The sequence below is a fragment of the Leuciscus leuciscus genome (assembly GCF_965113295.1).
Source record: "Leuciscus leuciscus genome assembly, chromosome: 2".
In the NCBI taxonomy this organism is placed as follows: domain Eukaryota; kingdom Metazoa; phylum Chordata; class Actinopteri; order Cypriniformes; family Leuciscidae; genus Leuciscus; species Leuciscus leuciscus.
In genome coordinates, this window is record NC_138726.1 from 52,218,343 (window position 1) to 52,245,846 (window position 27,504).

General features: G+C 38.5%; 1 protein-coding gene and 1 long non-coding RNA gene across 4 annotated transcripts in view; one reads left to right on the top strand and one right to left on the bottom strand.

Annotated features, from left to right (window-relative positions):
* Window positions 1-105: 105 nt before the first annotated feature.
* Window positions 106-27,504, top strand: part of LOC309492318 (insulin receptor substrate 1-B) — a 55,993-nt gene continuing 28,594 nt past the window's right edge. For both annotated transcript variants that reach the window (XM_082161229.1, XM_082161230.1), the window contains exons 1-2: window positions 106-2,528; window positions 21,635-24,997. In XM_082161229.1, coding sequence (XP_082017355.1) covers window positions 2,180-2,528; window positions 21,635-24,997 — 3,712 coding nt within the window. In that variant the 5' untranslated portion in view covers window positions 106-2,179. The remainder of the gene's footprint in view (window positions 2,529-21,634; window positions 24,998-27,504) is intronic.
* Window positions 2,567-12,183, bottom strand: LOC309492336. Of its 2 annotated transcripts, XR_014203512.1 has the most exons (3): window positions 7,276-12,183; window positions 7,033-7,137; window positions 2,567-4,039 (listed from the first exon to the last, which is right to left on the bottom strand). It is a non-coding gene; the product is annotated as an uncharacterized lncRNA (long non-coding RNA). The 2 variants fall into 2 exon arrangements; XR_014203513.1 differs by lacking the exon at window positions 2,567-4,039 and having other exon boundaries at window positions 6,678-7,137.

Sequence of the window (27,504 nt, forward strand, 5' to 3'; positions counted from 1 at the left end):
GGGTGATTGCAGTCAAGATTGAAATAGCTTGTTAGCGGAAAAAAGTCAAACTGCAAAATGCTATACTTTACCTAATAGAATTAAGAGAGAAGCATTTGAGTACTTTTGCTGAACCATTGCAGCTTCTAAAAATATGTGCATCGCCTTTTAATGTAGATTTGAACCTAAAATCCTGTCATTACTGTTCACGTTGTCAAATATTGCAATGGACCGGTTAGTCCACTAGATGTCACAGGTGATCCATTTTAATATGATTAAATCACGATACAGTATTCAATAAAGAATTTTAAGATTTTATTTAAGACACTATTTTAAGGTGTCATTGTTACAGTGTAATTATATATTTAAGTATTGATTAACATGTACTTACTATAGGGTTTGGTTGAGGGTTAGTTGCATGTTATTATGCATAATTTACTGTTATTACTATGGTAAATACATGTAAGATATGTAACAAGGACACTGTAAAATAAAGTGTTTTTTTAGAATTACAAATATGACGTACAGCTGCATTACTGACTTATCATGTCTAGACAAACCTGTTTTTTCTCCTGGTGACAAGTAAAACCAAAAATGTTTGGCATCTTCTGAATGTATTAAAGGGTTATTACAACAGCGCTTGCTTTTGAACTCTTGTGGACAATTGCTCTATTGTCACTCCTATTTATCTGCAATAAATTAACACGATATTTATGACGACAATGGTAACAACATTTATTCCTTATGTTATAAACTGCATGAAGTTTATTTACTTAATAATTTTAAGGCAACAGGTTTTCCTCACTTTTTTAAGTTATGTCAACTGATCACTTTTTACACTTTTAATGAAACTAATCACCACAAGCATGAATATGAAGATTTTGTTTTAGTATTATTTAAGCATGAAGATTTACCAATAACTTATTTCAAATTCATGTTTGTAGATGGATCTTTCGCAATAGTGAAGCAACTGCTGAAATTCATTGTTGAAAGATGATATAATCTTATAATGATGCACAGACAAAACACAACAATGGTGACACTCAACAAATAATAAAAACACTTATATAAACCAAAATTACAAAATAAACCAACAACACAAACTGCAAAAAGCGAAGCAAAAATAAGTTCAACAGTAGCACAGATAAAACCAACAAGAATCATGAAAATCCAAAGCATAATCTATGCATGCCGCACGGCATGCTGGGTAACTTAGTACATGTGCACTGGAGAAATACAGAATGATGTTGTTTGTTTAAAGTAAATTGTGTTTTCCAATACTGTAAACTCACAGTAAAACCTACTTTGAAAAGTCCTACTTTGAAATGTGAAAGTAATGCAATTAACCTGGAATATGCAGTAATTTCACACTAATTCTTAGTTCATGTTAACTAAAGTAAGCAGTTGACTAATGAAACCGTATTGTAAATTGTTACAGTTAATGGGAAAATTGACTAGACACAAAGGCAAATGAATATATTTAATTAAATATGTACTAATCACTATTAATACGAATTAGAGTCTAATCAATAGTTAGTGAAACTGAAATTATTCTCGCATTAATAAGTAGGCTACCAACAAAAAATATTCTTTCTTTTTTTTAAGAATAAATGTTTGCCAACAAATGAAAAGAAAAATTGTTTGCCAAGAAGGGTTAGCTGGTAAGACCTTTCATAAAAAAAAAAAGTGAAATTTGTTTAAGGCAGTTTGGAGTCAGGACAATCCAGGAGCGAATGAAATCCGATTCAGGTCCGCAACCTCGTGCTCTGCACAGCAGCTCTCTCTCTCTCTCTCTCACACACACACACACACACACACACACACACACACAGAAACTACAGCAGACTGATGAGTGACAGAGCTGCACACAGTAGCAGTGAACGCTGCGCTGGAGAGGAGGGGTGACAGGGAACTGTCCACTGTACGCTCCCGTAATGAGATTATTCAACTCAACTAAAGCTTCTTCTAAATAGTAGTAGTTGCGCTATTTCTCGCACATGTGCTCGCGTGTGCGCGTTCTCGTTCTGCTCAGGAAAAGCGCAGCGTTTGATGACAGGACTTTTGGAAAGAAACTGCTTGTTGGACCCTCTCTCGCCCAATGCGCACATGACTTTTCAGAAGGAACGGAGGTTGCATTTGTTGTCGTTTGCGACTTTTAACGGGATTTAACTTTGGTTGAGCGAAACAGACCCCGCGAGCCATGGAGAACCACGCAGATTTGCAGAATAGCACCGAGGACGTCCGTAAAAGCGGGTATCTCCGCAAGCAGAAGTCCATGCACCGGCGGTACTTCGTGTTACGGACGGCTTCTGAACGCGGCCCGGCCCGACTCGAATACTATGAAAGCGAGAAGAAATTTCGAGGTAAGGCTCCCGTGCCCAAAAAGGCTCTTGCGCTGGAGACGTGCTTCAACATCAACAAACGGGCCGACTCGAAGAATAAGCACATGATAGTGCTCTACACACGGGCTGAGAGTTTCGTGGTGGCGGCGGAGAACGACACGGATCAGGAGGAATGGTACCAGGCGATGGTCGAACTTCAATGCAAGAGTAAGTCTGGGAAATGTGTGTGTGAAATTAGGTGTTAACGTGGCAAACTTCGTTTGTTTGCATCTTGCATGATGTCAGTGCATCTAAATCCGTCTGGGTAATCAAATAAATAGTAGCTACGTGTGAAATGGTAGATTAGAGCACAATGTTGTAGAATGCAGCACACTAAGAATGATGCGTTTCTTAAAGAGATAGTTCACCCCAAAAATGAACATTTTGTCATCATTTACTCGCCCTCAAGTTGTTCCAAACCTGTGTGAGCTTCTTTCTTCTGCTGAACACAATAGAAGATATTTTGAAGAATGTTTGTAGCCAAACAGTTGATGAATGTATATACTATGGAAGTCAGTGGGGTCCATCAACTGGTTTGGTTCTGTCATTCTTCGAAATATCTTCTTTTGTTTTCAGCGGAAGAAAGACATTTATACGGGTTTGGAATAACTTGTGGGTGAGTAAATGATGCCAAAGTTTTCATTTCTGTGTGAACAATCTCTAATTTCACTAGTCGTTCTTTCTGTCAGACAGAAGCAAAACCAGAGATGGTCTTATTATTGGTGAAACTGAAACTACTTTGCTTGTACATTCACTGTTTTCTGCACGGTTTCTTAAGCGGTCAGTTTCTCTAATACAGCGAATTCGCCTGCTGACAGGTATCTGTAGTATCAGACATCTATGAATGAATTCTATGATGATAATGAATGAATAATAACATCAAAGAAACACGAGAACGGGCTAACAGTGAAACATAATGGCTTAAAACGATAAATTAAAAATATATTTGTGTCATATTATTCATATATATAATATGGATAAAAAATGAAAGAATTCATATCACTTCTAAGTGCCATCTTCTTATTTCTGATCTCTCTCTTATTGGTTCATTAATATTCAAAGTGAACCTTATTCAGAGTGAGTCTGTCATGGATTTACTGTGTTTTATCATTTGCATGTGCAATAAAAAGCTGTATAAAACTCCTACTTAGATCACTTATAATGTTCCACACCTCATGTTGTCTCGAGTTTGTCTACTGAAATTTCTCGGAAAGATATTTTTGCAGCGTTTCATCAGCAGAACAATCCAAAAACGCATGAAATAACAGTAATCAAAGATAAGGTCTATTTACTAATCGGAAATGTACATTTAAAAAGTATACATATTAAATTCAAGATAGCCTATCTTTGGTCTAAAAAGTTACTTATATCAAAAAAAAACAAAAAACTAGTATCTAATGAATAAGTACTAGTATCTTTAAAAAGTTACTACTATCTAAAGAATAAGCACTAGAAGCAAATGAATAAGAACTAGTGCCTAATGGAATAGATACTTGTATCATGAAAAAAGATAATAGTATGTTTTAAGGATTAAATGTTAAAACAGCTTGCCATACATCCTCCACAGACTTTCTCATTGCATTAGTAGTACAGCTGCTGGTTGTGGTGTTGAAACAACAGTGTTTTTCTTCCTCTTCAGCGAGGTAGTTGCCCTCAAGTTGGGTAGTGGGCCTCCTTTGCTGTCGAAGAAGGGAAAGACTGTTACTGAAGCTCAGCTGGGTCCTTATCCACACAACCCAAGCACACGTTATCATGTCTTCTCACTAGAGCTCAACTTGCGCAATGTTATGACGTTGCACTTTCCATTTATATCTGTTATTTAGAATAGGCGAATTATTCAATGACTTTTCTAATAGTCGGTCATTTTCAGTTCAACTTTAGTAATTGGCAGACATTTTTAATCGGTCGACGTTCCTCTCGTGGTTTAAACAAATTATTGAGATTTTTTTGTGATATATAATCTGTAATAAATTATAAATAATGATAGTACTTAGGTTTTTATTTATTTATAGAGACAGCGATCAATAAATAGCGAATTTAGCTCACACTGACTAACTTGCAATCTATCTTAACTATATATATATACATATATATATATAGCCTATATCCCAACATCTTTCTTTGACCCCCGCAAACCTGCAGATCATGGCAACGTAATGCAATCAGGTTTCTTTCTTGCAGTTTGATACGATTGCAAAGCTTTCTTCATTCATTTCTTTTGGCTGCTAGGCCTATACAAACGATCAACACTTCTGTCTTCTTTCGTGATACTAGTATGGAATAACCCAACTAAATAATCTCTATTAACGCTTCCTAAAAGCTGCAAATTAAATCACACGGACAATTGGTATTTAAAAAAAATACTGAATATTATATAACCCGCGTCATTCCTCTTAGAATAAACTGTACTGGCGAAAGCAGGTACACTTGCAAAGAGTAAACAGACAAAAAGGGCAGTGACCGTGACTCCTACAGCAATTACACAGTCCCGCATGTTCCTTGGCTCCTGGAGATACAACTAACAAACCCAACATGTGACGCAACCCTTGCAAACCAATATCAAGAGTCCAAGGTGCTATTACTGCATTACATAATGAGAGCATAATGAACGCACCAACCATATGCCATACCATATGTGCTTTAATATCTCATATCACATACACACAGAAACGTGCAGATACTGAAAAGGGTTTGTTTGCAACCAAAGGGTGGAATTTCACATATTTACTCTGAATGCAATGCAAAGCCTTGTTGAATTTACATAGGATAAAGACAGTGACAGAATGTGTGTGTGTGTGTGTGTGTGTGTGTGTTAAGGCAGGGATGAAAGGTGAGTAAAGGAGATGACGTCGAGTTTCAGGCACTCTGGCTATAGAGACGGCCCTCCAGTTGTCGTCCATAAACCCCCAAACTTAACAAGCTAAACAAACCAGTCTGCTGATTGGCTGTTAAAACATTTTGACATATGTCTTCCCTCCGTACTTGCTTTCTGCTGTGGGCTTGACCTGTTGATGGGCATGACAACTGCTAAATGACCTGTGGGAATGTTTTCCATACTCACTTTTACACATCTTAATGCATTTACTCCCTGTCCATATTCTTTACACACATTACCAGGCATGATGATTGGGAATCTGTCCAACAGTAATCTCAAATTACACTGGGGATGATATTTCAGTTGCCGCTTTCCTCCGCTTTGATTCATTCATATGCTATTCATCGAGTCTGGGGTTTGTCTCTATAGCCTGTTCCTTTAAACATTTGTTTTCTTTCATACTGATTTATTCAATCATTCACTTTGCATGCATCAGTGTTAGTTATCTCAACATATTGACATAACTTGACTTGCCACGCACTAGGTATTCTGTTTATTAAATTATATTAGGCTTTTAAAAACCCGCAGGATCTGTGTTTTGATGTTTACATACAACTGAGATTTAACTGGTAATCATGATCTTGGATATTTACTGGCAAGCGCAAGAATTTGCACCCTGATCAACCATTGCACTGTGGGTAGGGAGTTAAGTGGGGCAAACAGTTGAATATTTTCCCTTTGACTAAGGTTTTGGACTTGCAGCTGTCTATTTTGTCAGTATATTCCTGACTAACCACATCTGAACATAGACCACAGTCATTAGAAGCATCAACAGTGGAAAGTTTCGAAAACAGCGAAGAACAATGCTGAACCATTTGGTTCAGGGGATGAACTTAGCAAAACATGGATTGAAAAACAAAGCTAAAAAAAGTTGGTGTTAACTATTTTTTCATATAAAGAAAATGTTTAGAGGAGTGTGCAACTCTCATTGTGCAAAAGTTTGGGTTCAGTAAGTAAGAAACAAATATAATTTTTTCCCAGAAAGAATGCATTCAACTAATCAATAGTGTCAGTAAAGACATTTATGCTGTTCTTTTGAACATGTCAAGTCATGTTTTCCATTCAAATATGAAAGGGATAGATCACCCAAAAATGAAAAAATTGTCATAATTGACTCAGCCTCATGTCGTTCCAAGAATGTAAGACTTTCATTAATCTTTGAAAAACAAAGCCTAAATTCAATCTGTTCATCATATAAAGCGATCGAGTCTCTTCAGAAAATTTGGACTAAACCGTTCAATTCATATGGATTAGTTTTACGATCTCTTTATGAACTTTTTGAAGCGTCAAAGTGGTAGTTGCGTAGCTGTCAATGGAGGGACAGAAATCTCTCAGATTTCATATAAAAATATCTTTATTTGTGTTCTGAAGATGAACGAAAGTCTTATGGGTTTATAATGACATGAGGGTGAGTGATTAATGACAGAATTTTCATTTTTGGGGGGTGAACTAACGCTTCAATCAACTGTTTTAAACATTGATAATAATAATATTTTTAAAAAATCTTGACCACCAAATCATCATATTAAAATGATTTTTGAAGGATCATGAAACACTGAAGACTGGAGAAATTGATGCTGAAAATGTATCTCTGACATCACAAGAATAAATTACATTTATATTATAAAATATATTCAAATAAAAAACTATTTCAAATATTATAATATTTCACAATATTGCTGTTTTCACTGTTTTTTTTGTTATTAAATAAATGCAGGCTTGTTGAGCATGAGAGCTGACCCCAAACTTTTGAAAAGTAGTGCATATGTGAATAAAGGAGGGTCCTGGGAAACTCACCTGCATTCCTGGTGTCGTGTGGATTACGAATGCCAAATTCAATTGAACAAATACCAAGCAGACTCGCCGCTGTGAGCAGATTTTCCATGTTTGGTATTTGTACAGCTGCAAACAGAGAGAAGAAATTAGGTTGGAGGAACTGGTTTTCTCACCATTGGCACCTCACATGAGCAATATTTGAATCAAAAAAAGTCTTTTTTAGAATCAAATGCTACTTTCTGCTCTATTTATTAATTGAAATACCTTGTTTAGTCAATTCCAAAGATGAAGCCATGTCATGCATGTAGATTATTCTGACTAAATGTTTATATGGAAACAGTAATGACCTTTGTGAAATCAAACAAATCTTTCTTTACTTTACACAGCACCACATCATCACACCGCCACTGCCATCTCAAGGAAAACACGGTGTGTTTGTGTGTTTGTACAGTATGTGATGCCAGTCTGGCTCATGGCTCAAAGGTTAAACTTCCCTAAGCCTCTCTCATCTCCTTAATGTGCTGGTAATTATTGTCTCTGTGAGATCTTGGACACACACACACTCAAACACACAGCCAACGGCAGAGCTTGTTCTATTTTAATGCTAAATCTGATGTAATGAAGCAGATCACAGAGGGCTTGAGTCTGCTATTCAGCGGCAAGCTTCCTACTGTTTGACCCTCATGCACCCCGTGTAACAACTTAAGTGCTGCTTAAACATGACCAGATCCTGAAATGTAAGCCTGTGACAGAAATATCCATTTGGCTCCTCACTGTACACAGTATATAAAGCAGTTCTCAGGACTAGCCCAGCAACAGCTTCTTTCTGGTTGTATTAGGCTCACTGTAAGTGTAAAAAATAATAGTTTGAAGCCATAACTAAAACAATGTATGTTTAACAAGAAAATACAATTTCAATCTTTCTACTTGAAAATTTCGCCTTTAATTCAATGTTTTAATTGCCGTTTCTTTGTAAATATTTGTGAACTTTAGTAAAATAGTTTCAAAGTCAATCCTACACAAAATGATGTTTAGTGTTGCTCTGAATACAAAGTCTGCTAAATTAATACATTGTTATTAAAAGGCAAATGAGAAGAAGCACATATGTTTATCAATGGTGACTCACAATAGAGACTTCGTGACAGTGAGCTAGAAAATGCATATTAAAATACATATTTTAATCATATTTATATTAATATTAATGAATATTTACATTGTTATATATAACAATGTATGTGTTATGTGTATATATATATATATATATATATATATATATATATATATAAAGTATGTGTGTTTGTTGATTTTACATTAAAATTAATAACATATTTATTTAGAGCGTATTTTAATTATTTATGAATAAACTAATAAATGAATATATATATATATATATATATATGTATGTATGTATGTATGTATTTTTCCCCAATAATAATGAGGTTTAACTTTATATATATTTGTCAAAAATATAAACATTAAAAATATGAAAAAAGCTTGTGTTAATCACAGTAGTCAAGGTTCCTACACATTTTTCATTTCAAAATTCCATTTTTCCAGATTTAAATTTACAAAAACTCTCTGTAGATTTTTCAAACCATCTTTAACATAAATGGTTCTTACAGCATTATATTTGGTATAGTTGTTGTTTTTTCATTGTTTTTCTCAAAGTGATAACATGCGCTTATATGATGAGAAGAATCCTAAAACGCTACATAACACGCATATATTCACCTCTGACAGATCAATCTGATACCGTAAAAGTGGTTTTATGTTGCATGATCACCAAACATGCAAAGTACAGTCTGACTGAAGTTCAAAAGTTTTACGTAATGAAAATGTGCGCCTTGAATTCATTCAGTCGTGTTCGACAACCACTTAGCCTAATTATGACAAAGACATATTTTTTTCCCAATCTGTTTTCTTTTTTCCATACTTACCCAGATTTGAAAATGACTTTCCATTCATTTCCAAGCTAGGAACCCTGAGTAGTGATGGTGACCACATGAGCCTCATGCAGTCAGTCATGCTGATTCATGATCAACTCTGCAGAACAATGATACATACTGTAAGCCGAATAAGTACAGAGAACCGAATGCAAATAGCTCAGGGATTAACATATTAGTCATTTTGGCCAGTTTTCCCACATTATACAGACCTTCACACATATGCACATGATTTGTTGACTTAATTTTCTTGTTTCCTGATTTAATCTATAAAGGAAAGAAAAGGACATCTATTGTTTTGTTTCATTGTTGATATCTGCGGGTTGCAAGTCAGAGTAGGTTGTTGGGTTTGGTTGGCAGGGAGATCTTTCTTAAAGGGATAGTTCACCCAAAAATGAAAATTCAGTCATTAATTACTCGCCCTCATGTCGTTCCAAACCTGTAAGACTTTCCTTCATCTTCAGAACACAAATGAAGATCTTTTTGATGAAATCTGAGAGATTTCTGTCCCTCCATTGACAGCTACGCAACTACCACTTTGACGCTTCAAAAAGTTCATAAAGAGATCGTAAAACTAATCCATATGAATCGAGCGGCTTAGTCAAAATTTTCTGAAGAGACTCGATCGCTTTATATGATGAACTGATTTAATTTAGGCTTTTATTCATATATAAACATTCATCAACTCACACATCAGTCGTGGTAAACAAAGCTAAAGCATGTTCGCTTGACTGGCGAGAGCCAATGAGGTTCATTCTTGTGTTACGCATCACGTTTGAACGTCAGCAAGAACCAATGAGGTTTATTCAAGCATGTTCAGTTGAGTTCGCTGATCAGTGTTTAAATGTGATGTGAATGAATGCATAAATGAAATCTGTTCATCATATAAAGTGATCGAGTCTCTACAGAAAATTCTGATAAAAAGTGTTTAAAACACTAAATTGCTCAATTCATATGGATTAGTTTTACGATCTCTTTATGAACTTTTTGAAGAGTCAAAGTGGTAGTTGCGTAGCTGTCAATGGAGGGACAGAAAACTCTCAGATTTCATTAAAAAGATCTATATTTGTTTTCCGAAGATGAACGAAAGTCTTACAGGTTTGAAAGGGTGAGTAATTAATGACAGAATTTATAAAGCAAACCCTTTAAAAATATAATTCTAGACTGAGTCTGAAGATAATGGATTAAGACGTGGCAGCAATCACTCACCGGCTGAAGCGCCACTTAGACCGAATCAACTTCTGGGAAATGACTGCACTTCTCCTGGCTTAAACAACAAAGCAGCGATTTTCACAGAAATCTGCTTATTTTTTCTCATGCTTGTTCACAGTGTACCAAACAGGAGAGTGCCATTAATCGTAGGCGTGATTTACGGTCCATCTTCCCTCCCTTCCCGTCCTCTTTCCATGAATGATTTTGTCGTCACACTGTAGGAAACGTCTTGCAGCAGAAATGTATCAAACGCTGCGGGAATTTATTATGTTTTATGTTTTGCTGAATGGTCTTTGCAGTTCTTATCAGCCACAGAAAGGAACCTGGGAGTAGTAAAATCACAAAACGTTAATGAAACATCCACTAATGTATAGCTGCAATTTTGGTTGATTAACATAGAGTTAAATTAGGGTGGATTAGAACCCAAAATCCCTCATAGTTGAAACAAAAACATCACCACTGATAATCGATTATAGTCCATATTATAGTCCGTTATAGTCAGCTCCATGTACAGTAGCAATTATCAAATTAAATATGTTATATAATAATTTAATGGATAATTATAATCGGAATATTGTTTAGATGTTCTGAAGTTTCAGTTCAGAAATAAGCAAATATACCAAGGAAGACTTGATCTCACTGGACCAATGCATCACATAAAATATTTACTTATAGTCAAGTCAGGATTTGTATGGCTGATATCAATCTGAATCAAAAGAAAAACAATCATGATAATCATTATTTAAGCTTGTATCACACGTTCTCTGCTCACGGTCACTGTGTAATACTGTACTGTAAACCTAGTTTTTGTTGACAAAATATTTTAGGTTGCTTAATTAATGATCAAATAAACAAGCACCAAAAAAAATATTGTTTAATACACCACAGTTTGTCCATATTAGAATGCGTAGGCCAAAGAGGAAATAGCATGGGTTTATGTTAGATTAATATTCAACTATAGCCTATGTGATTTTTAATCGTTATTGTAATATCTAAATATTGCATATTAAACCATTACATTCACTGCTTTGGTAATATTAGTTCCTCTTTTATTTGTTCTCCTCGAGGCTTTAATGGGGGAACACGTGCTCGCGAGGGAAGCGGACTAAACAACTCCTACTAAATAATGTCGCTTGTTTGGGAGTTGTTTAATAAAGGTGTTTAAATTATACACGTAGTAAACCGAAATACTAACCCGTTGATGTTATTATTTTACGCGCGCCTGACGGATACAGACACGCCGCTACCGACGGTTAACTTACACAAGCTCTTGCCAAATCTCTCACCTATGGTTCACTGTTGAATCAGGTACGTTGTCTTACTAATTTTGGATGATGTTCCCCTGTAATGTATTCATTTTGTGGCTAATATTTTTGAGTATTTCTCTCTCAGGACTTCTGAAAATATCAAGGCATAACATTTATGTGATTGTAAAAGTCTGCGCCACTAGCGGCGTTAAACGGAATTGCAATCTTTTTGAAATTCTGCTTTTCCATCTCATAGCGAATGACAGACACCCATGAGTTTTAAAACAACATTTTCATTAAAATACACTATAAAATCTAAAGTTGAGAAAACCCAAAAACTTCAGGCAACTAGCTTCAAGACATTTGTCAGTATACTCGATATATATTCAATACTCAACACCAATTAAAGTTGGTCAAACAGAATAGGAGTTCTATGAAAAAAATTAAATAATAAAAAATACTTGTGGATCAAAGTTCAATAAGATTGTATTTATGCACAACTGAGGATTAACATTACACAATAGAGTAGTGCAGGGATGATCATCCTGGTTCACTTGGCAAAACCCAAAAGGATTTTTTGATAGGCTTTTCGATTATTGCAGAAAATAAGTGTCTCTGTGACTAACAAAAGCTTATGATTCTTACATGTTTTGTTCATCATGATAATCTTCACAAATGAACACAACTTTTATGAATTTTGAAGAGTAAATACAATTGGCAGAAGTCAAAAGCTAAACGTAGGTTATAAACAAACAACACCACGGTCGCATGACTTATAGTAGCAGTTACTTCTATAGGCTACACCTAAACAAGCTGAAAATACTGGAAGAAACTTCACCGAAGATTACTTACTCTTAATGGTGGCTTGACTTCTGCACCAAAATATAATCAAAAACACTTACATAAAGCTAAAACCAAACATTTATGTCATCATAATTCCCCATGCTTTGATTAAGTTTTACGTTTATTAAATTATTCAAGTGCATCATTAGTTATCAAACTGAACTTGCTCAGGATGTTCTTGATGTTTATTATTTTAAGTTGCTTATACAAAATGTACTTTATTTGATCTCTTTTGTAGTCAAATTTTGCTACATTTTACAGTGTTATATGCTAGGAGTGGAATTGGCTTGTAAATGAAATCTGTTTGCGTAAGTGTGTGTGTGCTGATTGGCCAATATCAGCTGCTGGTGTGGATAGCAGACTCGTCCTCTCGCTTGTTACATCTTTCATCACTCCAGCTCGAGTTTGGCAGAGTGAAAACCACTAATATGCTTCCATGTGGCACTGAAACTGAAAACCACCAGCAGATCTGGAAACTTCATGATAATGCTGACCAGCAAAGGGTTCATCTGGGTTAACGTGGCAGTGCCAGCATTTGTGTGTGTTGTGATAACAGAAAACACATGTGGGAAAGGAACTTAGAAAGATCGTGTGTTTGTGAGTATACAGGGGACACTTGTGAATTCGTTGTGGTAAAACTAGATGAACTATTTCAAACTGCCCCTATTATGCTATTTTAAAGGTTCCTAATTTTGTTTTGGAGGTCTGCTTCAATAGGTCAAAAAACACTTTAATGTTCTCATAATATACATTGCACTTCACCTAATTTCTCAAAGAGTCTGAAAACGGTTCGTTTGAAAACTCAGTCTCTCTAAACCCCTCCTTTCTGAGAGCTTCCTCTGCTCTGATTGGTCAGACGGCCCAGTCTGTTGTGATTGGTCTACAGCTTACATCGTGTGTCAAAAACGAAATGCCGTATCCGTATCAATCCTCGTCCTTTTGACGTGCATCAAAGTGGATTCTCAGCGCTGAAAACTGCATCTTCTCGACATGAACGACACGAACCAACCTCTTCCAGTCTCAGCAACAACTACAGTGTTTGAGGGTCAAAGTAGACGTTGTTCACAGGCAGCCAATGAAGACCATAGACTAGCATTATGCAAATGAGTTACATTGTTACGTAGGTTTGAAACAGGAAGTGAGACTGGAATTACTAACGATTCGTTTCAGCAGTTCAGAGTCGATTCCTTCTTTTAGGAGACAATCACTTTATTTGTCGTGCACTTTGATCTTTAAAACTTTGCAGATCGTTTAAATTCACAAAAAGCGATATTACACACTGCATGAAAGATCAAATTTGAAAAAACATAATAGGGCCATGTGAAGGTTGTTTGTAAAGTTGTGAGCCTTCCCAGTTGGATCAAGATCACTCAGTCCTTGGAAGACATTGGATGAATAATCTCCCCTTGCTGCTCATTATTGCAAATGATGGCTTATTATTTGATATATAATGTATTCATGTTGTGTTGTGACAATACTTGGGACATTTTGTTCTACAGCTAAACTGCACACCCATACCGAAAACATGATTTTTGAAACTGTTATGTTCATTTTTGAAAGCATATGTTTCTAATAAGTAACTAGATAAGTTTGGGGTGTGAGTGTGTGTGCAGTTTACGTTGTAGAACAAAACGTCAGCGTATCATCAAGTTATGTTTACCACAGGCTTTATTTTACTCATAAATTGAAAAACCCCATTAAAAAAAACTCATAGGAAACCTCCAGAGATTTAGTCTTCCAGGTTATGACGTCAAACCTGCACACCTCTATAGATGTTTTAGCCCTATTTAGTGTTTTTGTAAATGTTAAATAGTTTCGTGAAGTCACTAGTGTTCCCTTTGGTGAGTGTTGAGTAATACTGGGACGAACAAAATGTGCTCAAGAGTTGACAGACCATCCTTACAATTGACATCTGAAACATTTACCAAACAGTTACTAAAACATTTTTTGATTTGTGTCAACTTGCAAGTAAGAGTCGTCTACACGTACAAGAACGTAGCTTAAAACATCAACAGCTGCTTGAACTTACACCGAAGCTTGTTTGAATTAGACGTTTTTATATTGCAACCTACATTTTCACAACTAATACCATAACTCAGAAGCCACCGTGACATTATCTAGAGTTTATGTGTGAGTACTTCTTCTGTTTGCTGGGGGAAAAGGCAGTAAGGGGAGACTTGAGACAGACAGGGACACTTACACACACAGCTGTTTCTGTACTCTCATTCTGCTTATCTTTCCAAGTACCAGGAAAAAGAAAGATCAGGACTGAACTTTGGTCCTAAAAACCGCAATTAGGCCTCATTTTAAACCCCTAATGTGCTCACATGCACACAAATCTCAGTTTAACAGCTGAAGTGATTGTTCATGTTACTGGCTGTCATAATAGCTTTACGCCTATAGCTGTTAAAATACGTTTACAGGTTGAAACAGTAGTGACTCATTACTTTCATTTGCATTGCATAATGTATTCAGGTTGATGCAGTCATAATGAATAATATATTTTATAAATGTTTTATTATGTATCGCTTGATTTATATTCTTTGGTTGCATTGTAAAACATTTATAGTGTTTTGCTATAGTTCATCATTTGAATTGTAAGGAAATATGTTTATTTATTTAAAGACAGCTGCGATTTGTGCTGCATTTACGCTTCAAAACAAGGCTTATGTAACAGTTCCTGTTCCCCTCAAATCCCCTGAACCCCCCACCCCATCCCTCCGCTGGTGTAAGGTGACACGCATACCGCCAGCACTGCTATGCTCCTCCTCCAAAATACTGAGTGAGTATAATGATGACGGCAGACTTAAGCTCAGATGGAGCCACAACATTGGATTAAATGTAATTCATGGATCCAAATGAATCGAGACTTAAGCTAATAAGTGATGGATGTGGCCTGAAGCTGAATTTAAGGTCATTTTGTTGGATTGGTTTGCGCTGCCACAGTTGCATTGACCTTGCCAGGCTAAATCGCTTTGTTATTTGTGACCTAATTTCTTAGTGTTTGTGTGCTAAACAATTATCAGTGTGTTATTATCCATCCGGCCTGTGCAAGAAAAGACCTTACACTGCCAGTAAACATAGGTGATAACAGTGTGTGTGTCTGTGTCAGTGGTTGTGCAGTGTTGGGGAAAGTTACTTTTAAAGGTAATGCATTACGATATTGCGTTGCACCCTAAAAAAGTAACTAATTGAGTTACTTAGTTACTTTTTTATGGAAAGTAATGCATTGGGGGGTTTTTTTGTGTTACTTTTTCTAATCTAGGCTTGCTTGTTTGTTTTTTAATGACAAAAAAGCCTCAGGCTGAAGGAAATGCAAATTCACACCTGTGCAGAAGAAGGCAGAGCTCAAACAAACCTTTCAGCTGTGCTGTCATTGTGGATCGTAGAAGAATAGGACGCAGGAGAATAAAACGTAACACTCTTATTTTAGCAATTAAAATAAACAAACAAAAAAGAAAATACAAATGTGATGTTTATCTAAAGTCATTTTTGCGTATTCGCATGGTTGAATGGGATCATCGAAGGTCAGCAGCAAAGACATTGGTTAATAAAGTGAGATTAAATACATAAAGTATATTTGTGTAATGTAACATTTAATTATAGCAGGTTTGCATATTATTCTGAGTTTGCATTTCACTGTTTATATTAATTTTGAGGAATACTGAATGTGTTTTTGTGCAAGTGAGATGAGTAAATGCTCACATTTAGTCTACAGCTACAATATCCATCATGTTCACACACACACAACACCTCTGCACTTACTCACGATTTCTCTCAACATGTGGACAGAAGAGCAGCTGTGAGTCAAAAAAATGTGAAAACGAAGTAACTTGTGTTACGTATTTGAGTAAACTCAGATATTATGTTGTAAATTTAAAAGTAATGCGTTACTTTAGTTGCATGAAAAAAGTAAACTGATTATGTAACTCCCGATACGTGTAATGCGTTACCACCAACACTAATAGTTTTGTGCATTGAAAGCAAGGATGCATTACATTTTAAAGTGATCAAAAGTGACAGCAAAGACATTTATAATGTTACAAAGTATTTCCATTTCAAATAAATGCAATGGAGTAATGATGCTGAAAAATCAGCTTGAATCACAGGAATAAATTATATTTCAAAATAAAATTGAAAGCAGTTTATTTTAAATTGCAATAATATTTCACAATATAACTGGTTTTACTTTTATTTTTGATCTAATAAAGAATGGCAGGGGTAAATGACCACCATAGGTCAGTGGATAATTAATCTGATCATATTTATTGGGTTTATTTAATCTGATCTAGAGCTAAGGAGAATGACCCAGTCATGCAAAATAAATGGGAAACCGATAATGCAACTAAAAATAACTTAACTAATAAAAATAAATAACTAGTTTTGATATAAGTATGTTTTAGTTATACATTTAAATATAATATATATACGGTATATATAATTATAAATTATATATATAAATGTTGAATAGAGGGGGTTTGAAAGCACCACAGTCCCATAGTGTTTACACTCCTCATAAGCTAGAAATGACTGCTAGTTGTCTCTGCATATTAAGCTGGATTAGGAGGACTATTCTAACATTTAGGTTCAGCTTTATTTGATATACACACATACTGAAAATAATAGCTATTTTTGTTCTCCCCATGTGCACTTCCTGACACAACTGTTTTTCTTCACCTGTCTTTCACAGTCTCATGAAAGCTTTAGTAAAATTCTGATTTATGTATGACCCTGCTGCCATGTTTTTTGTAGACATCACGCTAGTGTTCAGCAAGGCCCTCCTCGTAATTGTAGATGTACTGTGAAATTCTGTTCTCATGAGATCAGCGGCCAGTTTCTGCTACAATGATGCATTCCCACCTATTCTGGCACAGTTGCTCAAAGTTGCTGTTAAAATGTTGATCGTGCTCTGATGTCAATATCAACCACAATATATACACAATATCAAATGGAGGGATTCGATCGGGACGGCATGTTCAAAGTATAAAGGTACGGGCCAGGGACTACAGCCCGCCTCATGTGGTGTGTGCTTGTGCAAAGTTTGAAGCAAGTGCTGATTATAAACACAGAGAAGTGTTTGAGAGAATGAGGGGTGGCTGTCGAATGATGAGGACTTTCTGAGACCTCTTGTTTAGTCTCATTTCAAGAAAAAAAGTGCACTGAAGGAGGGACCAAATATCTAGTAAATATCATAGAGACTTGTGAGTGAATTATTTTATTTATTTATTTTTTTGATCCAGTGCTAAATAACCATCTTGCAATCACACAATGTAGAAACCCACTACCAATGGTTTAGCAACCACTCAAAACATCTGGTTATTTCTGTTACTTTAAGCCTCTTCATTTCTATTATTTTCTTGCATTTTAAAATGTAGACTGTGTATTTTTTTAAAGCAAGTGTTCAGGAGAGAGAGAGAGAGAGAGTTCCTTCGTATGGATAGTCATTAAAAAATAATGTGTGGCTTTGTCTCTGACTCATCTAATGCAGGCTACCAACCTCACTTAAGTTCGCACAAGCATTCAGATGAGCCTAGAACACATCAAATCAAACACGCATAGATTGGGGCAAACCACCTTTGAATGAAGCTGCTCATTCTTCCATGTATGTGAACGAACGGAAGAAAGAATACATGATGCAATTTTGTGACCACAACAGAAATGTTCTGGAAACGGTACCGGATATGTTGGTCAGACAGAAGAGGAGGGTGATCCTTCTTATGCATGCTCTGTGTGCTTTTTGTGCATATGGTTGTAATTGTTTCATCTGTGTTGGAAGCATTGTGATTCTCAGATTCACAGCAAGAGACCGGGTACAATGACGTGTTCTTTGTGTGTGTACTAGAGCTAAGTGTATCCAAACAATAAGTACAAGCAGTGAAGTAGCGTTTGAACATGCCTTTTTGGCAGGGACACTAACATACTGACTCTGACACTGATTTAGCGTCACAAACGCTATGCGCTAAAATAGCGTATTTTGCATAGTATAGTAATGAGAGCTCCACTATTTCCAGATCATAGTGGGGTGTTGATACAGTTAGTAAAATTATTCAAACTTGATAAGCAAATATTATGCAAACACCGGAGAGAGTAGTGATTTCGACAAGCAGGTTTTGGGGGGCAAGCTGCAGCAGATTAAGAAAAGTCATCAAATTTGAAACAGACTTGAAGAGCGAGTTCCCACAGGATGATGAACATCTTGTGTGTTTTCACAGAGCTGTTGGTTGTAGGACTTTGCCAGCACTTGTACTAATAGAGAGGGAGAGAATGAGAACCTTTACTATCAGTGAACATCTCCTCAATCTGTCAACTGATTTGCACTCTTTCTGTTATTAACCAGGTGCTTCAGGCCTTACCTTTTAGAGAACAAACAAAAGACTTGTTGGAAACTCATGCAGATGAACAGCCTGCAGAAAGGAGAGTTGATTTAATGAAGATGTGCATGCGTTCTCAGTAGGAAAAATCGAGAACTAACCAAGCTAATGGCCTCAATGTCATGGTTTTTCTAAAGAAAATCAATGGGACTATAAAAGGTTTGGCATTGCCTACCACGTTGTTCTCATAAAGTTTCAACCAGTGACTGTGTGTCTGTATCTGTGTTGAAAACCATCAAAGGCTTGTATGATATTTGAGTGAATATTTCCTTATTGTATGTCTTTATGACCGTACATCACAATAAATAGGCCCTGTCTCTGACTTACCCGTGGCCTTCCTTATATGAAGCATTGCACGCAGTTTTAAATATTTACAGGTTCAATATTCAAAACGCTAAGGGATCCATAACAGTACTCTACACTTACTTTTTGAACAAGGAGCACTGGTGCGCCTAAATAAAAAAAATTAGGAGCACAGACAAATATTTGGGGGCACAGTCATTTTTGTTGTATAAGTTTATCATTATAGAGCATGTGAGCGGAGTGGAGCGGGAGCGAGCGGGGAGCGCGAGCGGGTGGATCTTGGACAGAGCGCAGAGCGGCAATTTCAAAAGGATGGAGCGTCGCCCTATTTCCCGCTCCAATTCCGCTCCGCTCACGCCACGCATCAGTCAAAAAATGCGCAATGAAGAAGAAAAAACATATATAGGCAAGGCATAGCCTAAGTCGCACTGGACTATAAGTCGCATTTATTTAGAAATTTATTTCACACAAAAAAAAAAACAATGTTACAGATGGTTCTCCGTTACGGACGTGAGCGCTCTGACAGCGGCACTAAAAGACTGCTTTAAAACTTTCACTGAGACCTCAAACAGAAAGCACAAAGCCTGTCTTTAAATTTAATTTCGTTTTGTATTAATTGTATCTTAATTTTGATCAGTGTTTCATCAACCAATTGTCTGGATTTAATAAATAAGTAAATATATTAGAAAATAGATAATCACGACACGAAGGCGCCGGCGGGTGAACCTGGAGTTTGTCTCATAAATGAACTGAAACTCAGCGTATAGCCTACTTGCCTGACAGACCTGAGACATATATATAAAGCTTGAAATGTCTACTTTTAAACAGAACAATTCAAATCTAAAGAAAACAGACTGCTCTCTTATGTAATCCGTATGAAATGTGCATTTCTCTCTGGGGCGTTCAATACTGCGAAGATCGCGAGTCAGCATCTTTCCAGCCGACACAGAAAAAAAAAAAAAAGGTTTATTAGTAAACAATTAAAATGTCTCTTGCTATATTTTACATATTCATAATCATTCATTTTGCCGGTTCGTTGTGACAGCTTTTAGGTGCGTTATTGGCAGTGCCACCCTTAGGCCTACATGTTACATGAACGCATCAGCACCGAAAACATGGAGATTTTTTTCTTTTGGGGGCATTTTGTTTGTGTTCAGACTTTCTCAGTTGTCTTTAGGCGCAATGTTAGAGGACGCTGCTAATAAAGTTGCTAGTATGGCCTACACGTATAGTATTCACGTTTATTATTATAGGCTATTTAAAAAAAATACCCCATTTTTTATGCCGTTCGTATCATTTTATTTTGTTGTAATTATCCGCCACACCTTGGCCGGTCCGTGAAAATATTTTCTGATATTAAACCGGTCCGTGGCGCAAAAAAGGTTGGGGACCGCTACAAGTGATATACATGTAGATTTTTTTCCTTTTTTGGAGCGAGCGGGGGGCGATTTGAGTGGAGCGCGAAGCAAACTGCGTTGAGCGCTGAGCGATAATGAGCGGAGCGGCCTGATGTAGCTTTGAGCGGGGGAGCGGAGGGGTGAACAGTTCCGTGAGCGATGAGCGGAGATTCTCACCACTCCACTCCGCTCATATGCTCTGAAGATTTAGGCCTAAATAACTGATCTCCCGGTAATATAGTGTCCTACTCTGCCCCTCCTCATGATGATGTATTTGCAGCTGTTTCTATAGAAAAATGCTGTGTGTCACTCACACAAGTGCGCCCAAATATTTTTCCCGTTCGCACGCCGAAATATTTACTCGCATGTGCGAGTGAAATGGGCACACTGTAGAGCCCTGCATAAGTGTGGTGTTTGGGGGCAGAAGGGTCCTGTGGGGTGTTTGTTTACCAGTTTGCAGATTTGGAAAGTGTACTATGTACCAAGCTTGTTTGTGTGCCCGGCATGCAGTATATTATAAGTTACTACTTATTCTCACTACATTTATTGAGAGTTATGTGACAGAGAGGACAATAAATGGGGGGGAGAAGAGGATCAGGAAATTACTCAAGATGGGACAACAATATGTTCATTTATATTGACTAATGCTGGAACTTTTCGAAAGTGAAGTGTGACAGTCATGTTTGGTTTTCTCTGCTAGTTATTTTAAAAGGCTTCTTTTACTGCATTATTATTTTGATTGCATGATTCTGTAGGCCACAGATTGTTAATCTTTTTATCCCCTGGGACACATTGCATACACTGCAGTATTGACTGTTGGCTGTTGACTCACAGTGCATCTCATATGAGTATCAAGTGTTCATTTGCAGTTGTATTAGTAATGGCCCATTGACTTCAGCCTTTATCAGTGACCTTTGTCCTCCTTGTTTGCACTTGTTAACAAACCACTTCTAGTTTTAAAAGATGAAGCTTTCTGCTTACTCAGACATTTCTAGAATTGAGTATATATATATATATATATATATATATATATATATATATATATATATATATATATATATATATATATTTGTATTTACTAAAATGCCTTTTGGTCACATTTTACATGATACATTACTTTTTTTGTTTATTTAAAATTTATATTAAGATGTGCTTACTTTGAGTTTATATGGTGGATTGCTAAATTTATCTGATTGTGTATGGTTATACTGACATGTTTCTCTCTCTCTCTCTCTCTCTCTCTCTCTCTCTCTCTCTCTCTCTCTCTCTCTCTCTCTCTCTCTCTCTCTCTCTCTCTCTCTCTGCAGGTAAAGCACTCTGTGACAGTGCAAATGGGGGAGACTATGGAATACCAACCCCTGGTCCCGCCTTCAAGGAGGTTTGGCAAGTAAAAGTTTGGCCTAAAGGTCTTGGCCAAGCCAAGAACCTGGTTGGCATCTACAGGCTCTGTCTGACTGAGAAGACAGTCAACTTTGTCAAACTAAACTCTGATGCAGCCGCTGTTGTGCTCCAGCTGATGAATGTGAGGCGTTGTGGTCATTCTGAAAACTTCTTCTTCGTGGAGGTGGGTCGTTCAGCAGTAACTGGCCCTGGAGAGTTTTGGATGCAAGTGGAAGATTCTGTGGTAGCACAGAATATGCATGAGACTCTGCTGGAAGCCATGAAGGCCCTGAGTGAGGAGTTTCGCCAACGTAGCAAGTCACAGTCAGCTGCTGCAGGAGTGGGAGGTGGCAATACTGCATCAAATCCTATTAGTGTTCCATCTCGACGGCATCACCCTAATCCTCCACCCAGCCAGGTTGGATTCACAAGACGTCCAAGGACCGAGCCACCAGGGACAACTGGAGGATGTAATAACACTTCTCCGACTTCTCGCCACAGCTTCCCCCGAACTCGAACATCCAGTGATGGTGGAAAATTTGATGATGGAGGTGGTGCAACAACTGGAGGGATTGCTTCATGCTCAAGTCCAACGACTAATGGGTCATGTTCCAATACCCCTATACTGAGATCAACATCTGTTCGTGCTCAAACCCCAGTCAAGGCACAGCATGCACTAATGAGATCCACCTCAACCCCAGCTGCACCAAGCCTGCCTTCTGGGACAGGACATGGATCTGAGTTTTGTGCAATTGGAACCGGGACGAACAGCAGTGTTGGGGGTGGTAATGGTAGCGTGTACAGTAGAATACCTCTCAGACAGCCCTCTGTCTCTGGTTCTCTTAGCGACTACGGATCATCGGATGAATACGGCTCCAGCCCTGGTGAGCACTCTCTGCTAACCCCAACTATGCTGCCAGGGTCTGCAGGTAGCTCAGGTGGGCATTCTCTTGGGGATGAAGCATCCAACTACATCCTTATGAGTCAGAAGGGAGCTTCCAAAACTCAGTCAAGCCAAAATGCATTGCCACAGACCAGGAGGGTTCTGAGGCGCTCTTCTAGCAGAGAATGTGAAGCGGAGCGCAGGCTAATGAGCAAGCGGGCCTCCCTCCCACCCATGGCCTTAGAGAGACTTGCACCACTCCGTCGAACTGGGGAAGAAGCTGCTGAAGAGGATGACTATGCAATTATGACTCACACCACCGGCCGAGAATCCTTTGAATCAAGGCAGGATTCTGGTGCAACAGCAAGTGAAACGGGATACTTGGAAGTAGCTGCAGAGGTTAAAGGTGATGCTGGTAGCAGTGAAATGAGTGTCCCTGCTGTCATTGGAAGAGCTAATGGAGCAGTAGATAATGGCTACATGTCCATGTTACCAGGAGTTTCAGCTCCCCCAGTATCTCTTTCTCACTCCCTCTCAGTAACAGTTTCAGATCCAGACTCAAAGTCTGCAGATGACTACATGGCCATGACCCCCAATAATAGCATTTCACCCCCACGGCAGATCCGTCCACCACCTTCTGGTACAGATGGCTACATGATGATGTCTCCCAATAGTAGCTGTTCACCTGACCAACGAGGGGTCCCTACTGCCTGGGTTGGGAGTAGCAGTGCCGACAGCCGAACTGGCAGTGACTACATGAATATGTCACCTATAAGTGCCCGCTCTGCCAATAGTACCCCACCACCACCTGAGCCCCACACTCCATCTGACCTGCATCCTCAGCAGCCTCCACCCAAGATGGTATATTCTTATTATTCTCTACCCCGCTCATACAAACATAATCCCTCAACACACTTTGAGGAAGGGCCAGGAAGAGGGAAGCATTTGGTTAATGGTGGTAGAGGTCTTGGTGGGGGTAGGGGGCTTGGTAATAGCAAGTCCAAGCATCAGGAACCCCCTGTTGGCCGACATCTGTCCCTTTCGTCGTCCTCATACTCCTCCAGTTCTGCTAGCAGCGAGAGCCTGGGTGAAGGTGAAGAAAAGGCAGTCAAATTGACAGGAAGAGCAGCAGGTGCAACTGCAAAGGACATTGAGCAAGGATCCTTGCAGCAAAGACAAGGGTCTGGAAGGGTAAAGCAAGGGCATCCTGGTCAGCGGGGCCGACCTCTTAGCCTGTTTGTGGATGTCTCTAAAGCCAACACTTTACCCAGAGTCCGTGAGACACCCCTTCCTCCCGAGCCTAAGAGCCCTGGGGAGTATGTCAGCATTGAGTTTAAGGGTGAGAGGAACCAAAAGGCAGGAGGTAATGGAACCGGAGGATTTCGGCAAGATGCTTTTCTTCCACCTAATACCCACCGCCACTTACCCAGGCCTACCTCTTGTGTTGCTGGGTTTATGCCCTTTTCACATAGCTCCTCCACCCCCATTTCTCCATTAACTGCTTCTGAGTATGTTAATATGGAGCTAGGAGTCTCACTATCCCCCTCACCTATGTCCCTCACACCACTTGGGTTTCCCCCATTCCCTACCCCTCCTGTCACGCCTGCAGCGGCCCCTAAAGCTCATGATGAGCACAGCTCTTCAGTTCTAAATGAGGATGATGCAGAGAGTGAGATGGGACTTAGAAAAAGCAGGCAGGTTTTTGTACCACAGCCAGGAGACCCACCCACAGCTTGTGGTGACTACACAAAGATGGCCTTTAGCCTGAACTCAGGCAGCACGTTAAGTTCTACATCACCAAAAGCCTCTTTGCCAGACCAGCCTGAGTCAGTAGTTCCAGCCCTAGGTTTGGGACTGGGACTAGACTTTCCACTTGCCAAAGTCCCAAACCCAGATCACGGGGCTAAAGTAATCCGAGCAGATCCACAAGGTTGTCGACGCCATTGCTCTGAAACGTTCCAAGCTCCTTCCTCACTTCTACCTTGCTCTGCAACATCCTCTGCATTCCCTGATCACTCTCAAGTTATGGGCCGTCGACTTGGTTTTGATGGTATGCTTTGGGGGAACAGTGGCTCAGCAGACATCTCATCTCAATACATCAACCCTGGACTACCCAGTCTGTCTGTTTCACAGACATCATCCATGGAACAGGGCCTCAATTACATAGACTTGGACCTGGCTAACAAGGAAAGCTCCCATGCTGCTACAGATGGGCAAGCAGCTGTCCACACACCTGCTGCCCGTATCTTTTCCTCTGTGCTGGGTGGAGGAGCAGCAGGGAGCTCCGTAGGAGCTGGAGGTTCAGGCGGGAGTGCTTCAAACCTCAACATGTATGCTAGCATTGACTTTTACAAGTCAGAGGAGCTACGGACACACCAAGGTAGCAGCAGCAGCAACGATGGTACAGGTAAGATCAGCTCTAATCTAAAAATGAGTTTAGTCTGAAAAGTATTGAATTCTAAATTTCACATACAATATAAGATTTATTCCTAGCTTGACCAAACCAAACAGGTCCATTATACAATTCACTGCCTAAGTTTGCATACTTTGTCTGCTTGGTTTATAAATCTCTTGCAGAATTTATACAAATATAATAGATAAAATATCTTCTTTTTTTTTAGTACTGCTCTTCAGAAGCTAGATATTTCATAGGATATTTCCCACAAGACAAAATAATATTTTTACACCGATCATCCTGTTCAAAAGTTTACTCTACTTGGTTTTAAATTAAATGTGTTGCCTTTTCACAGAACATACAAACAGTCATTTATCGCTGCAAATTTATAAGATGCATACCTTGGATGCAGTGTAAGTTGCTGTGAATAAAAGCACCTTCCAAATGCATAAAATGTACTATTTAAAAGGATAATGTGAAAATTCTGTTATTTTTGTCTCGGAATATAAATATCAATAATCTGAAATGAGAGGACACCGAGGGCAGTAATAAATAAAATGCAATTTTTATTATTTTTAATGAATGAAAACATTTAGCAAATTCTGCAAGGAGTAAACTTATATTACACTGTAATATATTAGCACCTAATTAAAACACCTGATGACAGAATCGTGTCTGATATCTTTTCAATGTGTTGCTGTATTTATCTCATCTTTAGTTGCGCTTTAGTCAATAACAGGTTGTGATGATGCACTGAAAACAGAGTACAGCCTGTCCCATAACAAAACTTTATGAGGTCATGGTTCACTTTTGTTCTTTATTCATATCCACCTGGTGCCTCTATATACATGTACAGGAGCCACCTGTCTACCAGGCATTACTATGCCAACAATACTGATCAGAGAGCAATGGAAAGTTCCCTTTCGCAAATCTCATAACCATTGGTTTTGTCTGCCGCCTCTGTCAGTCCCTTGGATCCTAAATTTGATTTACTATTTTAAATGTATTTTAGAATTTTCCAGTGTTTATCTTTGAGCTAAAACATTAAAGTGTCCTCGATAGTTATGATAATTATAGGGTAAATGGCTAAATACAGTCTTTTCATTCTGTTTAAGTTACCGTCTCTTTGAGTTCTCTCTGCGTGTTTTAAATGCACGTATGGGTTTGTGGCTAGATTCGGGTTTGCCGTTCAGTGATGGGATGTTTGCATAAATTGTCCTTTTGTACAAATATCGACAGAGCAGGCAAACCACATATGTCTGAATCTCCGTGTTCAGTTTATGTTATGCGAGAAAACAGTGACCCTTGCGGAATAGGAGAAAGCATGAAGTCTTTGATCTGAGTATCGCTTTCTTAGTTTTTTGCTAAAAATCAAATGTTGATGGCCCGGATTTGCAGCCTGATCTCAAATCAAATGATAAGACTATCACAGAGTGTAGAGTTGGATTAAAAAGTAGAGAAAGAAGAGTGAATGAGACTGGCTCTTTTTTGCAGCAGCGAGTGGGTGAAGTGAGTCTTTTGCAGTTAGCATGGCATGGGCACTGGGGGGAATGCGGCGTGCTGGCTGTGAATGTTGAGAAGGGGCCAACGTTGTGCTGGTCCAACGTGGTCACAACCGCAAACCCCCCTTTTCTGCATGTAATAAATGATCCTTTTGTTTGTGGCTTTTCTCCCTGGCTGCTCTTTATGTGTGTGTGTGTGTGTATGTATGTGTGTCTCTGCCCTTGCGTGTGTGTTTCAGCTCCAGTAGGCTTGAACTCATCGCTCCCTTGCTCCTTTTTTTTTTTCTTCTTTTTTCAATAAAATGTTTCAGTCCGAGTAGAGTAAGAGAGCACAGACAAAAATAGATTTTTGGGAGAGAATGTGGAATGGGAAGTCCCCCCCCCCCCTCCACCTCCTTAATTTGAGGAAGGATTAAATCGACTGAGAGGAGGAGGGAGATATGGTCCAAGGGTGAGAAAGAGATGGCACAATGGGAGTGAAAGAGAGAAAACGTGAGACCGACAGACAGTGTGTGAATGGCAGATGGAGAAAAGATGGGATAGAAAGTGAGAGACAGACGAGAGAAACAGAGTCAGATTGTGTTTTCAAGTTGTGGGAGTTGAGGAAATCGTATGAACATTTAATTTTTCAGTGCTTTTGAGGGAACAACGATGAAAGCAGTTTCCTTGGCTGAACTCCAGATTGGGTCTCGCTGGCCACATCCAAACTCCCACACGCAGTCGAGGGAAAGAAAATAGAGAATGAGAAGAATTAGAGGTTGCGATACTGGAAGAAAATGGAAGGAAAGTGGTGAGAGAGAAAGTTGAGGGTGAAAGGAATGGCATCAGAAAGCCTGAGAAATAAATGTCTCTTACTTAGGATGGTATATAATGCATGAGAGGGAAAGTATCCTCCTATTGGCACGACAGCCTCTTAATATATGCTTCTCAAAGTCTCTTCGACACACACCTTCACACCCATACACACGCTAAGACTGTTTGAAGCTCTGGCAGGACTGCGCTCTCTGTGTGGTAGTG